General features: G+C 38.6%; 1 protein-coding gene across 1 annotated transcript in view; it reads right to left on the bottom strand.

The window, feature by feature from the left end:
* The window catches only part of CPE (carboxypeptidase E), a 101,582-nt gene that overhangs the window by 13,985 nt on the left and 64,448 nt on the right, over window positions 1–23,149 (bottom strand). Inside the window, exons 2-5 of the mRNA XM_019650597.1 lie at window positions 12,802–12,998; window positions 10,455–10,622; window positions 2,114–2,231; window positions 30–212 (exon numbers count right to left, since the gene is read on the bottom strand). Of these exons, the coding sequence (XP_019506142.1) occupies window positions 30–212; window positions 2,114–2,231; window positions 10,455–10,622; window positions 12,802–12,998 (666 nt within the window). The remainder of the gene's footprint in view (window positions 1–29; window positions 213–2,113; window positions 2,232–10,454; window positions 10,623–12,801; window positions 12,999–23,149) is intronic.

Here is a 23,149-nt window from a genome sequence, read left to right on the forward strand (position 1 = left end):
CGTAATCAAAGAGCAAAACGGAAACTCACCGCCAGGTACGCTGTACCAAGCAGCTCCATTGGTTGTTCCATCTACAAAGCTGCTGTCATCATCATTCTTGCGACATGATGGCCGATTGGGGTTCGACATGGGTGGATTAAAAGAGGAGTATGCCCGAGCCAAGCTTTGGAAAATAGCATCATCTGGGCAGGAGCTATATTCATGTGCACTGCCTAGAAAACAAGCACACAAGTTTAAAGAAATGGACACAGACCAAGGAGCACTGTGTGTTTTCTGAAGGGTGATTCATTGTTGATCTCTTGCTGATGTATTTCTTTCGTTGCATCACTATGGAAAAGGTGTGAAGGTGTAAGTACTCAACAATTACACACAGCTGGGGCCGGCGGAGTGGCGCGATGGTTAAGAGCTGGCTTGGGACGCCAGAGGGCCCCAGTTCAGATCCCACATATAAGGGCCAGTGACACTGCCCTCCACAGCTAAGATGCTGAACAACAGCTCAACCTGGAGCTGAGCTGCCATGAGTCGCCGGCGACGGTGTAGGCTGCAGCCCCTGTGGCAGTGGGTTGCCATGGGCTACCGTATATGGCCAGCAGCCGCAGTGAGCGGCCGTCCAGAAGCCGGCGACTGATCTGCCTCGCCCGGGAAGAGTGTAATGATGGTGCCAACTTGGGCCAGTGAAGCAACGTCCTCCACAACTAGACTGAAGAACAAAACGACAGCAACTTGTCTGTTCCCCTTCCCCCAATTCCCCAGCACTGTTTCCATCCCCCCAATTCCCCAATAAAAATCTTAAAAAAAAAACAAAAAAAAAAACAATTACACACAGCTTCCAGGTAACATAACTTCCACTACTAACACCACAAAGTAAAAATTAAATAGAATGTGCATTCTACTTATGATTTTAAAGCTTCAAAAGAAAAGGTGACAAGCTCATTGGGCCTGGGAGAACAGTAAAGAGGCATCCATTATTACAATTTTAAATTTAAAAAAATGTATTTGTAAAATTGGCAGTTATAAAATAGTCATGGGGATATAACATACAGCATAGGGAATATACTCAATAATATTGTGATAAATATATATGGTGTCAGGTGGGTACCAAACTTATCAGGGTGATCACTTTGTAAGGTATATAAATGTCTAATCACTATGTTGTACACATGAAATAAATATAATACTATGTCAACTGTAATTGAATTTTTTTATTTTAAAATGTACTTATAACAAACTGATAGCCACTACAAGCCACTGTTTCACACACCTTTAGTATCTGAATTTAGAATTTTTAAAAGTTTCCTATATGTATTATGGAAATAAATAATATATTTTTGATATACTGTATTCTGATTCATGTATTATAAAATATGCCAGGCTTTTAAATTTCCCAGCTATTGACAAAACACAAAAGCCATAAATTTTAATAATGTTTCACCAAAGACTTTCTTCAAAACTTGAACTTTCCAGTCCCTAAAATTATCATCCTGTGTTTGCAAAGAACTAACTCTGTAAAGTATCCCGAGGATCAATCCAAAGCAGGAAATTTTCTGGAGCAACAAGAATTAAGCTGAAAATATCTATTTAGCTAAAGCTTGCTATGCCTGAACCTTAACTAAAGCCTGTTAGAGAAAATCAAAGCTCCACTTTCTTCCCTGACACAACTACCAACAGTTCCAAATGCAAAAGGATGAGAGAACAATAAGACACATGGAGATCTACATGGGCCCTGGTCAAGCAACTAGAGGCTGCCTCCATTTTTAAAGCCATCTTGTATACAGACCTATATAACATCCATAACCTCTCCATTTTACCAGGGTCCAAAAGTGAGCCAAGTTTATGGCTTCTGTTATCTCCCTTACTCTTGTCTGAGTATTCTGTCAAGATTACGTTTCTCTTCAGCTAATTTTTTTTTTTAATTACAGTCCTTCTCTGCCAAATATATGTGCCAATGCCACATGAAACAGTTAGGGGGTGTTCCTGTTAAACATATGTATTTCTACAGGCAAAATCACTTTATGACCAATTCTTTAGAAGAATATTGTAGAAATCATCCTGCAGAGCCTTGTAAAGTAATTGTAACCCTTAAACCAATCAGAGAAGCAGGAAAACCACTTACCACTCCGGGTCTCATCATATGGGTAATTGGCCACAAGGTCTCCTCCATGGAGATTGGCAGACAGCACAAAAGGAATATCCATAATCCAGTGAATGACAGCCTTGGTCTCAGGTGCAAGCTGTATTAAGCATTAGAGATTAAAAAGATTATAAATGTGGTCATCATTGGTGAGATCACTTGACAGAAAAGACATAGAAAGGGTTAAAAAAAAAAGAACTGAAAGCTAGTCAACTACTTTTTGGTTGTTTACATAGAAAAAAAAACGTTCCTATATAAACAGCATTCCCCATCTCTATCTTCCTCAGGCTTACAATAAAAATATATATATATTTTAATAGTGTTTAAATTTCCTTACAAGTTCTACTTTTGTGGCCTGTCAGTTTTTCTCTCTGTGAAAACCAGCATGCCAATCACTTACAAATTTTGGAATATTCCATCTGATGTTTCAGTGTTAACAATAACTAAAGATAAGAAAAGAAAATAGTTGGACCAGTGTTAAACAGAAAACCGCGGGCCCAAAATGGCGTCATTTGTGCTAAAGCCTATGATACCAAACCTAGATTTTATACCTGACCTATTGCTGTTTCAACCTCCCCCAGACTTAAGCAACCAGTCTGGAATTTTATGGTAAAGCACCAGTAAAATAATCTGCCATGTGGGCCCTCTCCTTCATGCAGAGAAAGAAGAGGTGCTCTGTATGAAAAAAAAACCTTGCTGTTCCCTTCTCCCCAAAAGAAGATGTCCTGTTCTAAAAATCAATCCTTTCTTTTCTTTTGTTAATAGTTCCCTTGCCCCATCCTTCTTCCTATAAAAACTTTGCATTTTGTACAACTCCTTGAAGCACCCTTCTAGTGGCTAGATGGGTACATGAATCATTTAATAAAGCCAATTAGATATTCAAATTTACTCAGTTAAATTTTGTTTTTTAACACCACAGAACAGGGTTCTTTCTCTATGGTGATTCAGCTCTAGAAACACATGGTAGATTTTATTTCCAATTTCTACGTACTAATTTTCCCATTCCCTTCCACCTTTTTAAACATTGTCCCTGTGAAAAATATTAGACTGGGTCTCTCTTTCAGAGCTTGCTGTAAAATATCAGTTTACTTTGGGATGATCCTTGTAAATTTTAAAACAAAGGCAAAAGTTTCAGGAATGCATGTTGTCTTTTGAATGATTCACAACGTTTCATATCTTGGAAGCAAAACAAAGGAGGAAAGAAATTTACACCAAAGAATTCATCTGGAGCCAAAATCTTCATATTTTTATGTGATGAGTTTTTAATAGCAACTAGGAAGGCTCTCAAATTCCCAAGTACTTCTCTGATTAAAAAAAATAAAAATAAAAGCTTTACTGGAGATCCTTTCTGTTCTTTGGGACAGAAAATCCAACAGCATCAGTAGGGTTTGATGGTTATAATAAAACTTTGTACTTGTATATCTCTGTTCAGTTTATGAGTAGCTCTCACATGCACTATTTTATTGAGCTTCACACCATCCCCACTGGGTAGACAAAGATATTCATCCCCATTTCACAGGGAGGAATCTGAAGGTTGGCTGTGTTAATTAATAACATGTCCAAGTTCATACAGCTAAAGAGTCAATCCAGTCTACGAAACCATAAAGCCCATGCTATTTTTAGTGTATCAGCTTTAATGTATCAAAACTATTCTATTTTTCACATAGGGTACTCATAACTGTGGAAAAGTGTCATTTAGAATAGGGTGTTGTTTTCATTATTATTTGTTTGGTTTATCTTATTCACACACAAAAATGTTCTTTGTACAAAATGTATAGGAGACAAACACAAATAAAGTTAAAATTACCAATAATTTTACTACCTAAAGATACCCACTGCTAACATTTTCATGTTTCTCTTTCTCAGTCTTTTTCCAATGCACTTACATAATTTTTAAAATGTAATAATTTATATATCATTGTGTACCCTGTCTTTTTTGCTTGATAACAGCTATCAAACACCTTTTCATGTCTCTGAATACCCTTCTAAGTCATTATTTTAATGGCTGAGTAGTCTCCAATGCATGTTCATTCTTCAACAAAATAACAGCTAATACTTATTAAACACTTTCTGTGTAACACACTGAATTCTCACGTCCGCCCTAGGAGATTGGGGCTACAGGTACCCCCATTTTACAGACAAATATTATTTTTTTTTTTTTTTTAGCTGAGCCATCCTGCTACCTGTTGGCAGCTCAGCGGCTGCTCAGCTCGGGCTGGACTCGAACCGCTGTTGCTCAGAGCTCAAACTCTTGAGCGAGCTCTTAACCAACTGAGCCACTCGGCCGGCCCCACAGACAAATAAACTGAGGCACAGAAACGTCAGGGGAAGGCATGAGGTCGCTCAGTTTAGAGGTGGAAGAACCTGGACTCAAGCCCAGCCAGTGCGGCTCCAGAGCCACTGCACTGACACTAGCAATCTCGAATTGTTGGGAGGGGTAGGGGAATGGGGCGATGTCCGCCAAGGGTGCAAACTTTCAGTTATATGATGAATAAGCTCTGGGGGTCTAATGTGCATCATGGTGATTTCATACTTGAAATTTGCTGAGAGAGTAGATCACAAGTGTTCTCAAAACACACACACACACACACACACACACACACGCACACAAAACTATGTGAGGAGATGGACATGTTAATTAGCTTGGTTGTGGTAATCATTTCACAATGTATATGTATATCAATTTCATCATGTTGTACACCTAAAATATATACAATTTTTGTCAACTATACCTCAATAAAGCTGGAAAAAAAACATCTCCCATGATTGGGTACTGGGTTGCTTACATGAAAAAAAATTACTGCAAACTTCTTTTCAGCTACTCTTTGTGCAGATCTATAGGGAAATCTCTAGAAATGGAATGACTTGACCAAAAGCTAAGCACATTTTAAAATTTCATTAAATGTATCCCAAACTGCTTCTCCGTAAGATACAACAAAATACCCAGCAACAGTATGTTAATTTTCCCATTTCTAATCACTCCTATCGATATTGTATATGTGTTTTTAAGTTTGTCACTTTGATACATGACAAACAGAATTTTTTAAATTTGCATTCTTTGATTAACTAATAAAACCAGAAGAGGTTTTTTATGTTTAATGACCACTTATATTTTTTCTTTGATAATATATTTATACATGATTTAACTGATTTTTCTATAGAAATGTATATCTTTTCTTATTAATTTGCAAGAGTTGTTTACTGAGTAAAAACATTACTCCTGTATCTACCACATATTATAAATATTTTCCAAGTTTGCCATTTGCCATTTAAATTTAATAATAATTAAAATGCAGAACATTAAGATATTTACATTGTAAAACCAAAGGATCTTTTCCTTATGGTCTCTTCCTTGGCTTTCATATTTCATTCATTCATTCATTCATTCATTCATTCATTCAATAACTAGGATGTAGCCTTCACGTGCCAGTTTCTATATAAGAGATTTAGAAAGTTCAATCCCCCTCCAAAAATTTATATATTTACCAAAGTTTCATTTACCTAGGTTCATACTTTTTAAATTGTAATATCTTGAGACTTTATTTTGATCTATGCTGACATTTGTGAGATGGATTTGTCTCAATTCTATTTATTGAATAATACATTCTTTCCATAATAACAGACATAATTAAATTTGTTTCTAGAGTTCAAATTAATTTCAATTAAATCCAGCTTAAATTTTTACTTAAACCAACCTAAAAATAACTCCTATAGGAGATTTTAAAAATCTATACTGTGCATGCTTTTTTTGCAATTAATTTATAGTGTATTAGGCCCAATTGCTCAAAAGGGCATTAAAATTATATGAGTTTAAAACACATCCTTCTTTAATATTCTGTTCAAACGTTTTTCTTTGGCAGCTGAATTTATTTTCAGTTCTCTTCCTCATACATCTCCCTCATTTTCTCTATTTACTCAAACCCAATGTTTGGTACTGACAAATATTTCAATGAGTTCGGAAGAGACAGAACTCGCTATGATTTGGAGAATCAGTGAGGACTCCAGGAAGAAGGTGGAACTTCACTATGTCTCAGGGGACAAAAAAAATAAAGATTTGGGTAAGAGGAGAAGGGAGACAGAGTAGTAAAAATAAGGAGGGGGGGGCAGTACCCAAGTAAGCAAACCCTCCCTGGGCGAAGGGTTGGTTTGCCTCAGGAGGCAAAGCCATTCTGCAGTAGGCTGTGCTCTGCATTGATTATTCACCTGAAATGGTTCCAAAGGGTGTGCACAGCATGCTTCCATTTATGTATAGCTTGATACATGCATAAAAAAATAATTTTGGAGGATGCATAGCAAAACATGAATGGTGGTCATCTAAAACTATAGGCTAATAGGTTATTTTTCTCCTTATTTATGTTTGCTTTAGCTTTTTGTTTGCAATAAAATATTAATTTCATAATAAAATAAACTTTTTAAAGAAACTGTGTTTTCAAACAAGTTTAAAGATACAGTTCTGGATACACGAAGTCATCTGGGGCTATGAGGTTTGGTCTGTTTTTAGTTCTAACAGGTACACTGCTTGCTAATTACCAGGACACTCAAAAGCAATCAAGCAAATTCCACAGTTTAATAAATTAAACTAAGTTTTTGTTTGAGCATAAATAGAGTCTTTTAAGCTAACTGAATGCTGAGACCCCCTAGGTGATATAATTATATACTTAAGTGACCCATAGAGAAGCTTCTGGAGCACTCTATGATCAAGCCCTTTACAGAATCTAGGGCCAACGGGGACCTATCTTTAAAACTTCCATTTAAAGAGTGTAAATATAGCTCAAATGTTATGCTCTACAATTAGTTAGCTTTGACTCCTAAAATACATTAAAGCTATATTTATTCTGTTTTCTTCACAACTGTAGCCATTAAAGGCAAGTATAAATTTAATAAAATTATTTGATTTATTTTAATCCACTCTGTTTCCAGGCCAAGGCTCAGCGTTCTGAGCTCAGATAACAGTGGCAGTGACCCAACTGAAGAGCTTGACAGCAGATGAGAAAAGACTTAGCTACAGGAAGAGCTACAGGAGAGCAAGAGAGCTGTTCTTCAGAGGTTCAGGAGAGCAAGACGAGCACCTGGAGAGCCCGGTAAAAATAACGATTCCTTCCAATCACCCACCCCTGCAGCACACACACCCAGACCCCCTCAGTGGGAACCCACAGGAATCTGCATTTGAACCCCTGACTCCCGGCACACCAAACATAAACCTAGGAATTTAGAAACCACTATAAGGGATACAAATATTAGGCTGAGAAGGGGACTTGGGAAAGGGAGAATGTGTGATACCATTAATGAAATGCCGGCTATGTCTAGTACCAGGCCGGGTAAAAACACTGTCTCGGTCTTAGCGACAAAGATGGAGAAAGGAGATGAGCCAGATGTGGGCAATATCATCCCATGATGATGAAACAGGTTTACGGAAGATTTCGTGTAAAGTAAGCAAACCTTACTTCTGTTCCAGACAAGACACTAAACTTTCATTTTTCTATATTTCTCTTTAATTTACCTTTACCCAGATAAAGTATTGGCACTGAGATTTTGTTTTTAATAAAACCTTTAACATTTTAACAGTACCATGAACGTGCCTCTTTGAAATAAGGATTCCTTCAGTTAGAAATATGAAAACATCGAATACAGAGATTGTACAAGTACGCTATAGGTCCAGTTGGGGAAGAAAAAGGTAGCACAGGCTGAATAATAATGGCACTTGCACAAAGGCTGCCAACGAAATATCCTGTCGGCTTGAGTTTATTTTTCGATTCTTCTATGATAGGTGACAGGCATTATTTTTCTCATTTCTTAAATTTAACAAAGGCAGCAGAGGCAGGTTAACGCAAGCCATGGGAAAGTGTGTGGGCTAATATCAGCACTGGGCTTCCATAACAGCTTTTCATTTCTGTCTAACCCTCATAGTTCATCACACGGCACTGCCCTCTTTTCACCTCTGGTTACCCCAGCCTGCCCCGAGCCCTCTGCCTTTCCAGCTCCCCTCTCTGCTCCAAAAAAAACTGGCTGGGGGACTGAGAAACTGCAAATGCATCTGTGACTCAGAAGCAGGAATGTTTCAGTCACCCACTTATCAAGTCTTGCCAGACTCCTCAGCCCCTAGCAGCCCTTTTCTCATACAGGTCTCCACTTGTAGGCTCAGCCCAGGTTTCTGGGATGAATCCTAAGTACAGGCAGGAGAGTTTTAAGAACTTCACAACCAACAACCTGGGACTCCCTATCTCCTGAATCCTCCACCCAGTGTCCCAACCACACGGTGAAGGCTGTGTGGAGCTCCAGCTGTTGATTTTTAATGGTTACATTTTTCAGATGTATTGTGATTTGCTTGCCAGATTGGAATGCATTCACTCCTAACAGGCCCTCAGCCTACTACGTGTCAGACTCAACTATGAATTGTAATCCCTGTAATGAAGGGATTGAAATCTAGAATCGAAGGGAAACACAGCCATATAAGCAAATAATTATAACATATATGAAGTTCCATGTAACCATAAGCACCATACTGGAAGCATGTATATACAAAGAATGTAAAGGAAGGCTTAACAGGGCCTGTCTGACATAGCAGAGGTAGCTTCACAGAAAAGGTGACATGGAACTAAAGGAAGAATATTCTAGACAGCTGGAACAATAACACATACGAAGACATAAAATTCTTAGAAAAATGGTATGCTTAGGTAGCAAAAAGGAGTTGGTGGATGACAGTGTATGGAATATTAGAGCCAGATTAAGGAGTAGGCCAGAAAGCAGCTGCCAGAGGCCAAGGAAAACTTGAAAGGCTCTGGAACTACAATGAAATGGAAAAAATTGGACTTTCCAAGTTCTCGCTTAGGAAAGATACCAAGGTACTAGAAGCAGTAGATAACCAGGGCACAACTGCCTGAAATAATAGAAGAGGAACTGAAAGCAGCCAATAGCAGTTCCCACCTTTCCTCCGTGAAGGGCTCTACCTGTCCTCCGAGTAACTGAAAACAATGTTCCAACAATATTGCTTTGTAGGAGCACCACATGTGTAGTGGCGATGTCACTGTGTCCATCTAACCCTGAGGTTCATAACAGAAAGTACTGAGAACTTACTCTGAGATGATAATATAATAATAGTTCTGGGTTTGACCTTAAGTACTTTCTATGTATTAACTCATTGAATCTTCATAACCACCCCATGCGATAGATACTATTATCATCTCTACATTTCAGATGAAGAAGTGGGGGCACAAAGTGGTTAAATAACTTTCTGTAACTCACACAGAAAGTGTGGAGCCAGGATGTGAACCAAGGTGGCTGACTCCAGAGTCTCCATGCTAAACTGTCATACAATTCTGCCGTATTGAGTTTTTACTTTATCCTCTGAGCAGTGAGTGTTGACAAGGCTTTTTAAACAACACAGCAATAATTTCTGTGTGAGGGTCACTCTGGAGGAATTCGAGAAAACTGAATGGAGTAGGAGCAGCTGGACCCACAACAAGAATAAGGAGCTACTGCACTCGTCGGAGCAGGAGATGATGGGGACCTGACCTAAAGCAGTGGAGTGAGTTTACAGAGGAGGGAAAAATTGGACAGGAGTTAGGGAGGTTAAATCACTGAGATTTGGTAGCTAATTGCTGGTGAGTGGGGACAGAGATGAAAAAAATCAAGGCTTTGATGATTGGGTAAATGAGAAAACAGTGTTTTCTTAGGAAAAATATTTGATTTCAGTCGTGCTGAGCTTGCAGCTCTGGGCGCCATGAGATAAAGAGACTCCAAAGCAAGGAAAATAGAGAAATAGAGCTCCATGAGTGAGGTGGAGTTAGCGATTTGTATCTGAGAGACATTAAAGGTACAGGAAAGGACGGAAACCTAGGGAAAGACATAAGGGTAGCAGATGGGACCCTGAAAGCCAGCATTTAAGCCAAGGGAGAAGAAACAGGGAAAGACACCAAATAGCGATTGGAAAGGCAGTAAAAGAGGCAAGAGAAAGTGGAGTTGTGCAAAGCAAGGGAGGAGAACGTGATGAAAAAGATCAACAGTGTGAAATGCTATAGGACAAGCTGATCAGATATTCTGATGAAGGGCCTCAGAAAGGGGTATGATGACTTTCTAAAACACTCACAACTGGGTTCCACTCTGCTATCCCCACCCCAGCTCTCACCCCCAAATACCCTGCCCATTTCTAGGGGTAGGACTTATATCAAGGCTCGGCCTTTGCAGCCTGATCTTCCCAGACAGAGTTAGCTACCCCATACGTGCTTTTACATTATTACTACATCCTCTGTTATGAGGAAAGTATTAGAACACATCTCCTTAGGCTAGAGGACAGAACCCAAGCAACACTGGACACGGTCTCTACCTTTGTGTTTTGATCCACAATTTTCTTCAGGTTTTTCAACAGATGATTATTGGGGCCACCTTCTTTCTCATTAACATAAACTATCCTATCCAGGTCGGGGAAGTTCCGGTTCAGGTCTATTCCCTGGGCATTGCTTCGACCCACAAACCAGTCCTTGAGCTCGCCAGGCTAAAAAAAATCAGAAAAAAAAAAAAAACAGTTATTTATTACTATTGTTGCTATGTGTTGAAGGTCTCCACTAATAATTTTTAAAATAATTTATTAAGATTAATTATTTATTATCCTCCCATAATGGCATTTTCACTACTTTAGTGTAATAAACGTGGAGTAAGACTTAAAATAATTGGGCCGGCCAAGTGGCTCCTTGGTTAAGAGTTGGCTTGGGAGCGGGAGCTCTGAGCAGTGGGGCCGCTGGTTCAGATCCCACATGGACCAGTGACCCTCTACACCCTCTACAGCTAAGATGGTGAACAACAGCTCGACCTGCAGCTGGGCTGCCCTGAGTCACTGGTGACAGCATAGGCTGCAGTGGGCTGCTATGAGCTAACGTGTGTGGCCAGCAGCCAGCATGAGCAGCCGGCAGCCGACATGAGCTGCCATGAGCAGCAGGCCAATGGCTGGCAACCACTCTGCCTCAGCCAGGAAGAGTGCAATGATAATACCAACATGGGCCAGTGAAGCGACGTCCTCCACAACTAGACTGAAGAACAAAAAGGACAGTAACTTGTCTGTTCCCCTTCCCCGATTCCCCAATGCTGTTCCCTCCCCCAATTCCCCAATAAAATCTTTTAAAAAAAAACAAAATCTTAAAATAATCATTATGGATATTTTGAAAATATTTTCAATAAATACTATTTTAAATGGTAATAATAATAACATTTAAAAGGTATCTATCATCAAATTGCGAACAAAAATATTTATCTTCAATATATATTAGCTGGTAATAGATGACAGGTTTCAAAGCACACCACTCTACAGAGGTTTAAATAAAATATTCATTGCCTTTGTAAATCACAGCAATCTGGTTTTAAATATTCAAAAAAACAAACTACTAAATAAGATCAGAAGCTTAAAATGAGTTTAACATGAATTATTTATATATTAATAATAATATACCACCCCCTCTTCATGAAAAAATATGAGCTCTAGAACAAAAGTTCTAGAGCTTTGGGAAATTTCTGTTCAACTTGAAACCCTTCATTTCACTAGTGGTATAACTGGAAAGATAATGAATTTCCAAAATATTCAATTACATTCAATGAATGCAGATTTTTTGTTTTACTATTAAGTTATATCAAATCTATGATATAGAGATAATTTCCATATTTCTGAGAGCCTGTAAGCTCAGATACCTTAGACTGTGAGGAATACAATCATATAAGGTAGAAAACAGCAATGATAATCTTTTGTCCATTCTGTCTTACAGTTCTGAATATCACCTTAAAATATTAAATAATTTAATTCTCTATGCCACCAGAATTCTTCTCTCATTACTTTAGAAATTACACCAATGTTATGCTTATATATAGAAATTCACTGTCTGGGTTTCTTACAATGTCAAACTATCAGGTTACTGGATCTTTTATTTTTAAGGTACAAATTGACTTCTTAACGACAGATCAACATACTAAATTATACTTTAATATGTTTCCATAAAGAAAATTATTTCAAGCTGTAGAAAAAAAACCAATATAATGTCATCCACTCCTGTCCAAACAAAAAGGGAACACATACTATATATCTTCTCTTAAAACATCGTTACTTTCCAGCTTCTCTAACAATTAAAATGTATTAAATTAATTTTAGTTTAGAATTGGGAGGGTTTTTGCTGTGAGTTTGCTTTTTTGTTGTTGCTGTTTTGTTTTATTTTATTTCTTACTTTACTCATCATACATAGACAGGAGTAAATATAAACATCAGTGAAACATTAATCTGGCCAAAATCTTTCTTCCTTGGTTTCAGTAGAGGGCGCTATGACATCAGCTCATTCAGATACAGCGTGGCATTACTCTTCAATACATAGCAGTACTTGTAGATTTTTAGATGGAAATTTACCAAGTCATAAACATGAATGAATAAATATGACTTACCAACACAAGAAAAACATGAATAAATATTGAGTTATTAACAAAATTTTTCATTTGCAATCTCTGCTGAAGAAACTCTCACCCATATCATCCCTTACCTTTTTAAATTTCTTCTTACCCGCAAATTGAATGACATGACTTCTATCCTCCACGGCACCATCTATAAGCGTTACGTGAGTGCATTACTTAAAGATAAGCCCATAGGTACAAATATACAAAATGAAGAAAGCATGCCCTGTTCTGAGCTGGCCCACACTCACCTGAGACGCTGCCTTCTCAAAGCCGTCGGGGTTCAGGGAAGGCATGATGTGGATCCGAGTGCTGTGGATCAGCTTGACAATGGTCTCGTTGCCTTTCTGGTATTCATTGCACAGGTACTGGGCCAGGAAAATGAGCAGTTCCCGTCCAACAGCCTCATTACCATGCATGTTCCCAATGTATTTAAACTCAGGCTCACCTAAAAGACCAAACACAGAATTAGAGATGTTTTCCACAGCACCCAATAGAAGGCAAATGACATACAGTGCCAAGAATAGTGTACATCTACTCATTTATATATAATATATATAAATATATAATAGTGTATATCTACACATAGCTGACAACTTCGTTTCCCTCTAGAATTGGTGCCTAAGAAAACTTTCTTAAATATCAAACTATTCCAGTCGTCCCTCCTATTCTTCTATTTCTCTCTCCCTAGTTACACATTTGTTCTGGACTGAATTGTGTCTTCCAGATTCATATGTTGAAGCCTTAACTTCCAATATAACTGTATTTGGAGATAGAACCTTTAAGGAAGTAGCTGGCGTTAAATAGAATCATGAGGGTGGAACCCTAATCCAACAGGACTGGTGTCCTTATAAGAAGAGGAAGAGACCCTGGCGATCTCGCTCCTCTCCCCATGTGCATGGAGAAAAGGTCATATGTGAAGGCACAGCAAGAAGGAGGCTGCCTGTAAGCCAGGAAGGGTGGTCTCCTCAGACAGCAACCCTCCTGACATCGCGATCTTGGACTTTCAGCTTCCAGAACTGTGAGAAAATAAATGAAGCCATCCAGCCTGTAGTATTCTGCTATGGCAGCCTGAGCAGGCAAACACACCACTCAGACCCCAATAACTACTACTACTAATACACAGTGTGCCTCCTATTGGTTAATCACTGAACTTGGTATGTTTTCCTATTTTGTCTTCACCAAACACCTAAAAGCAGGGATTATTATCCATCTCTATTTTAAGATGGGCAAACTGAAGTCCAGACTGCTGAAGAGGCCTGGCCACAGTGACACAGCCATGAAGCCAGGATTCAAGTGCTTATCTTCTCATTCAGTTAAAAGTCTATGCTTTCAATTTTTTATTTTTATTATTATTATTATTATTATTATTATTATTATTATTATTATTATTTAACCGTAGTGATTAAAAGCATTAACTTCTGCAGCCAGGCTATGTGGGTTCAAATCCTAGCACCCATTCTTATTGGCTAGTCTTGAGCAAGTTACTTCAGTTCTGTGGCTTTGTTACTCCCATCTATAAATGAGGAGATAGATTCTACCTCATAAGGTTACTGTAAGAACTAAGTGAAATAATGAGTGTAAATGCTTAAAACAGGGCCTGACAAAGAGCAAGTGCTATGTGTTTGCTATAATTTTTTTAATATTATTATTACTATAACATGACATTATCTTGTCATCATGACGTGCTTTAGCACACGTAATCTAGTTTTCTCTTCACCACAGCCCACTAAAATGTGAAAGACAGATATTTATATCATCCTCATGGTACACATAAATGCAACCCAAAGAGGATCAGTTTTGCTGAAGGACTCAGGATTCAAACATAAATCACTGTTGCCCATTTCTGCCACTCTCCATTGCGTTTTAGCAGGAATAAAAAAAAAATTGCAGAGCATAACAGCAAAGTAATCTTAGTTAATCCTGTTCTTCTACTTCATCCATCCCACAGGCCCAATTTCTGCAGTGCAAAGGATGCTTTCCTTTATAGAATCACTAGGACTGGTCACTTCTGGTAAAAGAAAAGGAGTTGGAATTATTTTTCTCCTGGAAATATGTTATCTAAGTATTCTTTGCATCTTTGCATAAGTTTCCTGAGTGTGTGACTTAAGTGATTGCTAACCACAGAAAACCATGTCCTGTGTGACCGACCTCTCAGCCTGAGCTTAAACTAATCTTAATCTAAGGATCAGATGGGAGCAGGATCAGTGCTATTTATATGTCCTTCATTTTTTACTTTCAGAGAAAGTCTCTAATAAAACTACCTCCTAGAGACTTGCCCAGAAGGTATGTGAAAAGAGATGATTTCATGGCTTCTGATTTCAAAAGTCATTAAGGACCTTCTTCCTTTCTGTCAAACCCCTGTGCTCTATATCTTCCCCTTCCTGGATGCATTCATTTGATTGAGACACAGGAGAAACTGGAGCCACCCATTAAGAAAATAGAGACACAGGCCAGCTGGGTGGGTGGTGCAGTTGGTTGGAGCACCAGCTCTGAACAACAAGGTCGCTAGTTCGATTCCCACATGGGCCAGTGAGCTGCGCCCTAGCTGAGCTGCTGCTGAGCTGCCAACAGGTGGCAGGATGGCTCAGCTGGTGAGAGCGAGTGCTCCTAGTGACAAGGTTGCCTCTTCGACACCGCCCCTCCCTGTCCCCCTCAGCCTCCCCCCACCCCCCGCAACTAGATTGAGGGTGGCCACTGGACTTGGAGCTGATGGGTACTGGAAAGACACAATGTTCCCTTCCCCAATTCCCCAATAAAATCTGAAAGAAAAGAAAAGAAAAGAAAAGAAAGAAAGAAAGAAAGAAAGAAAGAAAGAAAGAAAGAAAGAAAGAAAGAAAGAAAGAAAGAAAGAAAGAAAGAAAATAGAGACACAATGGCCAGAGGACTCTCAGAAGCCTGCTTCGCAAAGTGATGTGAGAAGATGGCACTGTTGGANGAAAGAAAGAAAGAAAATAGAGACACAATGGCCAGAGGACTCTCAGAAGCCTGCTTCGCAAAGTGATGTGAGAAGATGGCACTGTTGGAGGCATTCTGGTCCTGCTCCCTTGCTGAACCCAACACAGCTTTGAAGCTTCAGTCACTCAAAAGAGCTTGCTCCACAACCCACAAGGAAAAATTTTATTTTTATTACTATTACTTTCTAGGTTAAAAAAAAAAAGTTTCACTCACTTAAAAGAGAAATAGCAAATTCATAGTCATTTAGCACTTCGCCCACCCCCCACAACCACCACCAATGTTTTGTTTGGTTTTCACAGTACATTTTGTATTTAAATATGAACCCTTTGGGATAAATCATGCTCTCCCAGTTCTGCCACAGGCAGCATCACTCCCTATCCTGCTTTACTTCCTCATGTTTGCAACTCCTAATTTTCAAATTCAGAAAATTCCCAGTATCGTTTTGCTTCTTCCCCTCTGTAGGAAATTGCTCTCAGGAACGAATCTCCCCCAACATGTCTATTACATTTGTGAGTAGACAGTAATAATAATGACAATAGCAATGCTATAGGTTGACATGAAGATAGGACTATAAAGGCCATTTTATAGACAATATTATTGTATGCAAATAAAATGCAAAGCACATATGACTTAGCAAAAGAAAAGGCAAGTATGTTTTGATCTTCCTCTGTCTTCAGGGATAAATTAGATTGCTAGATAATGCTAGCGCCAGAATACAGAAGGGCTGTGTTCTTTTAAGCCTACTAACATGTCCTGGGAGATGGAGAAGGGCTACAGTTTAAATCTGAGGCGTCATCAAAAAATACGGTGAATGCTGCTGCTCATAACATCAGGTGATGTTAATTGTGTTTTTTGATCTTTGTGGAATTGTGCGAGCTGAATTTGTACCCAGCAAGGCTGCGGTGAACTTTTAATATTATAAGGGCTTATTAGAGCATTTAAGAAACTATGTGCATAGAAAACGGCCTGAGAAATGGGCAAGCGGTCTCATCCTCCATCATGACAACATTCCGGGTCACACATCACTTCTTGGATATGGCAATTTCTGTTAAATAAAAACATTATGGCGTGCCCTCATCCACCTTATTCACCAGATCTGGCACCGTGAGATTCCTGGCTCTTCCCCAAAGTCAAAATGGCCATAAGAGGAAAACGTTTTGAAGTTCATGGAGGCAGCCACAACAGCGCAACTAAAGACACTCATGAAACAGGACTTCCAGAGCTGCTTCAGAAAGTGGCTAAAACAATGGGATAAGCGTGTTTGAAGCAAGGGGGGGTATTTTGAGGTGGATTAATGGCAATGTACCTTTTACAGTAATACATTTTTTTATTTAAACATTCACCATATTTTTTCCTCACACCTCGTATATATGCAAATCCCAGTGTCAGACACTACAAGGGACCCAAAAGTGAACAAAGCAGCATTCCTACACTCAAGGAATGCAGGGCCTGGAGGAGGACCCAGACAGCACAGGACAGCGTTCAGGAGTGAGGCAACCATGCAGGAATGTTGGATCCGTAAACACCCAGCTTCAGGGTTCTAAACTGGAATATTCCTACCGCCTCTGTGGCCCCTCTCTAGCCCTCTATCCTCCGAAAGCCAGTTATCTTTTCAAACCACAACCCCCGTCAGGTCCCTCTACCTAAAAATCCACTAGCTAACTTTCATGTGCATTCACCATGTCCCCAAAATTCTCTCCAAGATTTTTAACTCCCACGTGGCCTGGCCCGGCCCAGGTCTCTGCCTCCTTGGGCACCATCTTAATGTTTCAGCCATGCTTCCCTCATCCACAGGGCTCTGGCCCATGATGCTCTCTGCTTCGCGCACACACACACGGCTTGCCCTCACATCCTCCTGATCATGGATGAATAGGGTTTTCTCACAGTATGTCTGTTCTAAGTCCAGTTCCTTTGTTATTTGTAATACCTCAGTTTGAAAATATGCATTAATCAGTGTGGTTCCTTGTTTAATTCCCCGCCGCCCAGGCTGTGTGGCCTATTAGTACTTGGGATGGTATCTATGTTAGCTCACTAGTGTCTCACCCATGCCCAGAGTAGAGTCGGAAACACAGTAAGAGCACAGGAAGTAGCAATTAAATAAATTCATGAGTAAAGGAGTAAATGAATGGTCTTGCTTTTAAATCCCATCCTCCCAGCAGCATGACTGACGGCAAAGCATGCTCTTGAGCGGCAGGTGCAGCCATGGCTGCCTAAACGCCTTTCTGGAACAATGAAGGGAATAAATGAATAACTGAAGGAGGCTGGAGGCAGTGTCAGGGAGCCCATACTTCATGGGGAACATTTAGCGGTCTCGACGTTTGTTGCTGAATTGACATTCCCAGGCAGAAATGAAAATTCTTCTTTGGGAATGAAGGCAGCAAGCAGTGTCGTAAACAGCTGATTTCCCAGGAAGACAATTAATCTCCATGGTCACAAGAGAACCACAAAACCTCTCTAGGCAAGCAGCTATATTTGTTGTAAAGTCTAAACAAAGGGCTCTGAAGAGACTTTGTCTTCAGAAGCCTTAACCCAGACACAGAGATAAAATTGAAGACTTTGGACTTTGAATAAACCTCTCTGTGTCAACTTATTTACAAAGGAGTGACCACTTTTCATCATCGCTTAATTTTCTTTTGTGCGGCTCTACAGAGAGTTTACAACAGGTTGCTAAATGGATGACTGTTTACAGTGTCTACATAGAGCAAACCCCAGGTTTAGCAGGTGCATCATTCCTTGTGGATACAGTTGGTAATGCACATGTACCATGCTTATCTCTCTCCTAGCAACAAGAAGAAAAGGCAGCGAGAACTATTGTCAGTACACTTGAGGATGGTTGTTTTTACATTCATCTTACTTTCCTCACTCACCATCTAATTCATTTTCCTTTTTACACAGTAGTTACCCTGAGTTCCTGATCCTGCAACCGAGGGAACATCATATTTGCACAGGGTGCATTGCATAGGCCCAGGAAGTACAGTTTCCCTGTTGCATCAATTTTTCCACAATTCCGTGTAAATATCCGTTTTCCAGTTACTTCACATGGCGCACAATCATTAGTCAAGCCATGCCTAAAAGATAATCAATCATCTCACAAACCAAATCCAACCTGGCTGCGCCAAGTTTCTATCTTTTTCATCTGTATCACAAAACATTTAATGTGCCTGACCGGATTTCTATTCTCATCAGAACAAGTTAAGAATAACTTATAAGTTTTTAAAAATAAGATCCAACATGTTATTGAAGTTGGAAATAATCCAATAAATTCCAAACCAAAGCAGGCAAATGATTTTAAGTTCCATACTTGTAATTCTTACTTTGTCCCCAATTGTGTATTACTGTGATTTCAAATAACTACGTCAGAAAAGAAGAAGAAGAAGAAGAAGAAGAAGAAGAAGAAGAAGAAAAGAAAAAAACTTAAAGAATTTTTCATTCTTCATATATAAAATGTAAGTATTTTACACCCCAGAAACCCACACCCCTCAGGCTTAGCATATGAGTGAAGTTTGTAGCTGATGGCAGATTAGCAAAGCTCCCCAATAGTAGGAATTAATGACCTTAAAGTGACCAGAAAGCCCCAAAAGCAGAAGTCTATAGGCCCAATAAGCTAAGCCTGAGAAAAATGATCAAATAAAGGGGCAAAAGTAAATAATAACATTGTCTGCCTTGCCCACAAAAAGGAAACTTTACTTTCATCCCTTGATTTGCCTCAATGGTCAGCCTGTCTGTCTATCCAGTATTTTCTCCTCAGGAAAATAGCTGACAGGCTGACCGTTGGGTAGGTATCGATCAGAAAACTTTTTAGGCCTCTTTCAAATCTTAGTCAATTATTCAATAACTTCTATATGGGCAGAAAACAGCAGAGGGAAAATATCTAAGGAAAAATGAAATAATGTGAAAGTGAGTTGTAAACTGTGAAATTCTAAATAAATGTAGCACCATTATTTAGAACAAATAAGTAGGTTAAGAGTATTTTACAAAATAACTTTTTAAAAAAATTATAGTAAAATTATTGACATATAATATTATATATTAGTTTTAGATGTACAACATAGCGATCTGACAATTGCATACCTTACAAAGAGATGACCACAATAAGTCTGGTAACCATCTGTCATTGTACAAAGTTATTACAATATTATTGACTGTGTTCCCTATGCTGTACATTACATCCCCGTGATTTGGACGAAAAAGAAAGAACTTGATTATAATACTAGAACTCTTCCATCTTTCATTCTGTAAATAGAGATGAAACTCACACTGAATGAATCTGTTCTTTCTCTAACATCAAATTATTGCCAAAATATAAGTCCACTAACTCACTTGAAAAGTAAAATCTTACTGATTACACAATTCTTAGAGCTGGCGACAGTTTCTAAATACGCGTTCCAGGTACACATAATGTGCTAAACACATTGCTGAATTCACTCTAGTATCTAAAAATAAAACTCTGCTTCTCAAAGATATTATGATAAAATATGCACATAACCAATGATTCTGAGAAATAGACAATCAAATACCTAGACAAGCAGCACAATCACTGAATTGATTTGATTCACAAACGACTACGCAAGCAAGTTGGAAACATCTTTGGAACAGATGGGCCTTTTAATCAATGATCTCCCTGCCTCAGTGGTAAACCTGGGGTTCAGACATTAGTGCTGCTAATTGTTTCCACTTGTCTGACATTCTAACATATAGCCTGTAAGTCATTCTTGCAGCAGGAACCTTGCAAGTTTCCTAGAACTTGTCAATAAGAACATCTTAACTGGCTCATGTTTTAGCACATCTTAGCAGCCTAAACTGCTAAGCATATTCCTAAAAGAAATGCAAATCTCAATGGGCCAAATAAACAAGGGAGGTTATAAAAATGGATTCCTCTTCCACCTAACAGAGGCAGAGAAAATAAGGAAGGGAGGGGTGAAAAGCAACAAAAGAAAGGCAGAAGAATAAAAACTGATTGCACAGAAATTGCAGAGTTCAGAAGGTTATACATCTCCCCTTGCTTCCTCCTACAGATTCATATTTTAAAATAACTAAATTAACTTCTTGAAAGTGAAATCATACTTCATCTGATTTGTAATGGGCAAGTCAAAACAGAATACATTCCAGAATTGTTCCACAGAGATACATTACAGAATTATTTTTGAAAACATTAATTTTGTATTAGCCACTACATATAATTTTAAAGTTCTCTTACATTAAATCTAGACTGTTTATAGTAAGATCCTAATGGAAGAAAGAGGGGGTAAACAAAAGAACAGAAGCTATTTGCAGGTTTATAAGTCTATATGATAAATCTCAGAGTTCCATTATTAACAAATACGCTCAACTTTTTGAAATTAAAATATCTGTTTTCACACAACTATGCTAGAAACATTTTAGAGATAGCCATATATAATGATGTGATGGTAAATGTTTAACAACGAACTCTGATCTGTAGCACTTTCCAATTTCCATAGTGTAACCACTTCCACCATAGCCAATATGAAGTTATCTATGTAAGTTCAATTGGCTCACAAATTTCCTGAAAATTAAGAATAGGTCTCATCACTTCATGGATGGTGTAGGTGCCTGACCACTGACTGCAGTATACACCTGAAGCTGAAGCTGAGTAATAATGAATATCAACTATAATTTAATATATAAATATAGTCACAGGGTGTGGAATACAGCATAGAGAATGAGTCAGTGGAACTGTAATAGCTATATACAATGTCAGAAGGATAGTAGATTGGGGGAGGAGGTTTTCACTTTGTGAGGGGTATAAAGGCCTAGCTATTACATTGTTTTGTACACCTGAAACTAATAAAAAAATATATAGGTCTCATAAGCCAGTACAAGCCTGCTCCAGCATGCCACTGCAGGTAGAGAGCAGTTATTTGAGATATATAGCTCCCAGTTTCTTCACACGTTCTCCAGAAGGAAATTCTGAGGTCTAAGAAATCTGAAGAATTTTCAAACACATTATAAGAAATATAACCAAACTATCTTCTATCCTACTGCCTTTCTTTATGTTTAATTTTATGCAGGAAGGAAAAAAGAGGTTTACTTGGGTTTTTTTGTTTGCTTTTTTTGTTTGTTTGTTTTCTTGGATTGAGATAGAGATGTTTCCCAAAGCCCTGCACAATTATTCATTCAATTTAGAGGGAAGGAAAGGTACAGAGGAGGAGGGAACTTTTTTTTTACTGAGTTAATTACCTTAGCAGGATGATAGCACCCCTTGCTCTAAAACTAGCTATAATAAATCAATTAAAAATTTTTACTTTAACCTATTAAATAGTTCTTCTAAAATATTTATCAGTGGTTTCAGGTACTTAAAATTCCTTCTATTCTTCCTACAGTTTTGACCTATAAAGCTCTCTTCACAATGGAAATGACAATGTAATTTCTACCCATACATAGAAATTCATAATTTTTAAAAAGTCACAGAAATTAGTTATTTAAAATTACTCGTGTGAAACACTTCCTAATTACTATCTAAGGTAAGACTGCCAACAGAACCCTTTAGATTCAGGGAAACCTCTGGCTTCTTTAATAGCATCTTGACGTAAACACAGACAAGTTTTAATATAGGAATCAGATAAGGCAGATTGTTTTAATGATGTAGCTTCATGATTTGAAATTTTTCTGCAGATATTAATCACCCAGAAACACAGGGTTATTTTTAAATCATTGTAATAGTTATGGACTACATCTAAGAATGCCTTTCTGCATTGATTTACTGAAGGTGGTTTTTGGACCTTAAAGCATCCTTTAGAAGTATTCATTTCTAATTAGATAACTCTCTTAGAAGACTCCTTTGTCCTTTATGAGTGCTCTTATCAAATAAAATAATGCAAAGATAAATTTATCTCAGAGGCCAAGAACAGAATAGAGTTAAATGAAGTGACACTAGAAGAGGGGGAGAAAAAGACATGGGGCTCTGGGCTATAACAAGTGGTTATGATTCAGGTCTTTGCTGATTCTCTCATTAACATATTTGGTTGATCTGGATGTCCATTTTGGAAAATAATGCTCATGAGGAGTTCATTTTGTAGCTTGAGAAGTTTAGGTGCAGCATCAAGTTTCTGAAGGTTGAGGTTCACGTTTCCAAAGGTTGTTATGTGGGCAAGGACTTGATTCATTCTTCAAAACTCCAGAGAAAAAAACTGTAACCAGTAACTAGAAGGTACAAAGAGAGAGCATTTAGCGCAGCTGAAGAACAAACTCTCTCAGCTAGAGTTAGTGAAAGACAGAATGGCTACTTTGAAGTCATTAACTCCCCTAGAAGGTACAAAGCCCCTCAGAGACACGCTGTAGAGGATAAACCGATGGGTGATCTTTTAAACATCCTATCATTCCAGAGAAACAGGGCCTAATGTCTTCTCTTTGACTATTGCTAGTCAAGCTGCTAAAGGTGTCCTATACAAATCAGTACTCAATAAATGTTACTTGACAATTTTCATTGTTCTTTGACACAAAGAGGAAATGGCAGATGATCACGGCAAACTAAGGCATGATTACAAAAAGTGATGAAAAGGGCCGGCCGAGTGGCGCGATGGTTAAGAACTGGCTTGGGACTCCAGAGGGCCTCGGTTCGGATCCCACATATGAGGGCCAGTGACACTGCCCTCTACAGCTAAGATGCTGAACAACAGCTCA

This window comes from Hipposideros armiger, unplaced genomic scaffold (genome assembly GCF_001890085.2).
Source record: "Hipposideros armiger isolate ML-2016 unplaced genomic scaffold, ASM189008v1 scaffold_142, whole genome shotgun sequence".
In the NCBI taxonomy this organism is placed as follows: domain Eukaryota; kingdom Metazoa; phylum Chordata; class Mammalia; order Chiroptera; family Hipposideridae; genus Hipposideros; species Hipposideros armiger.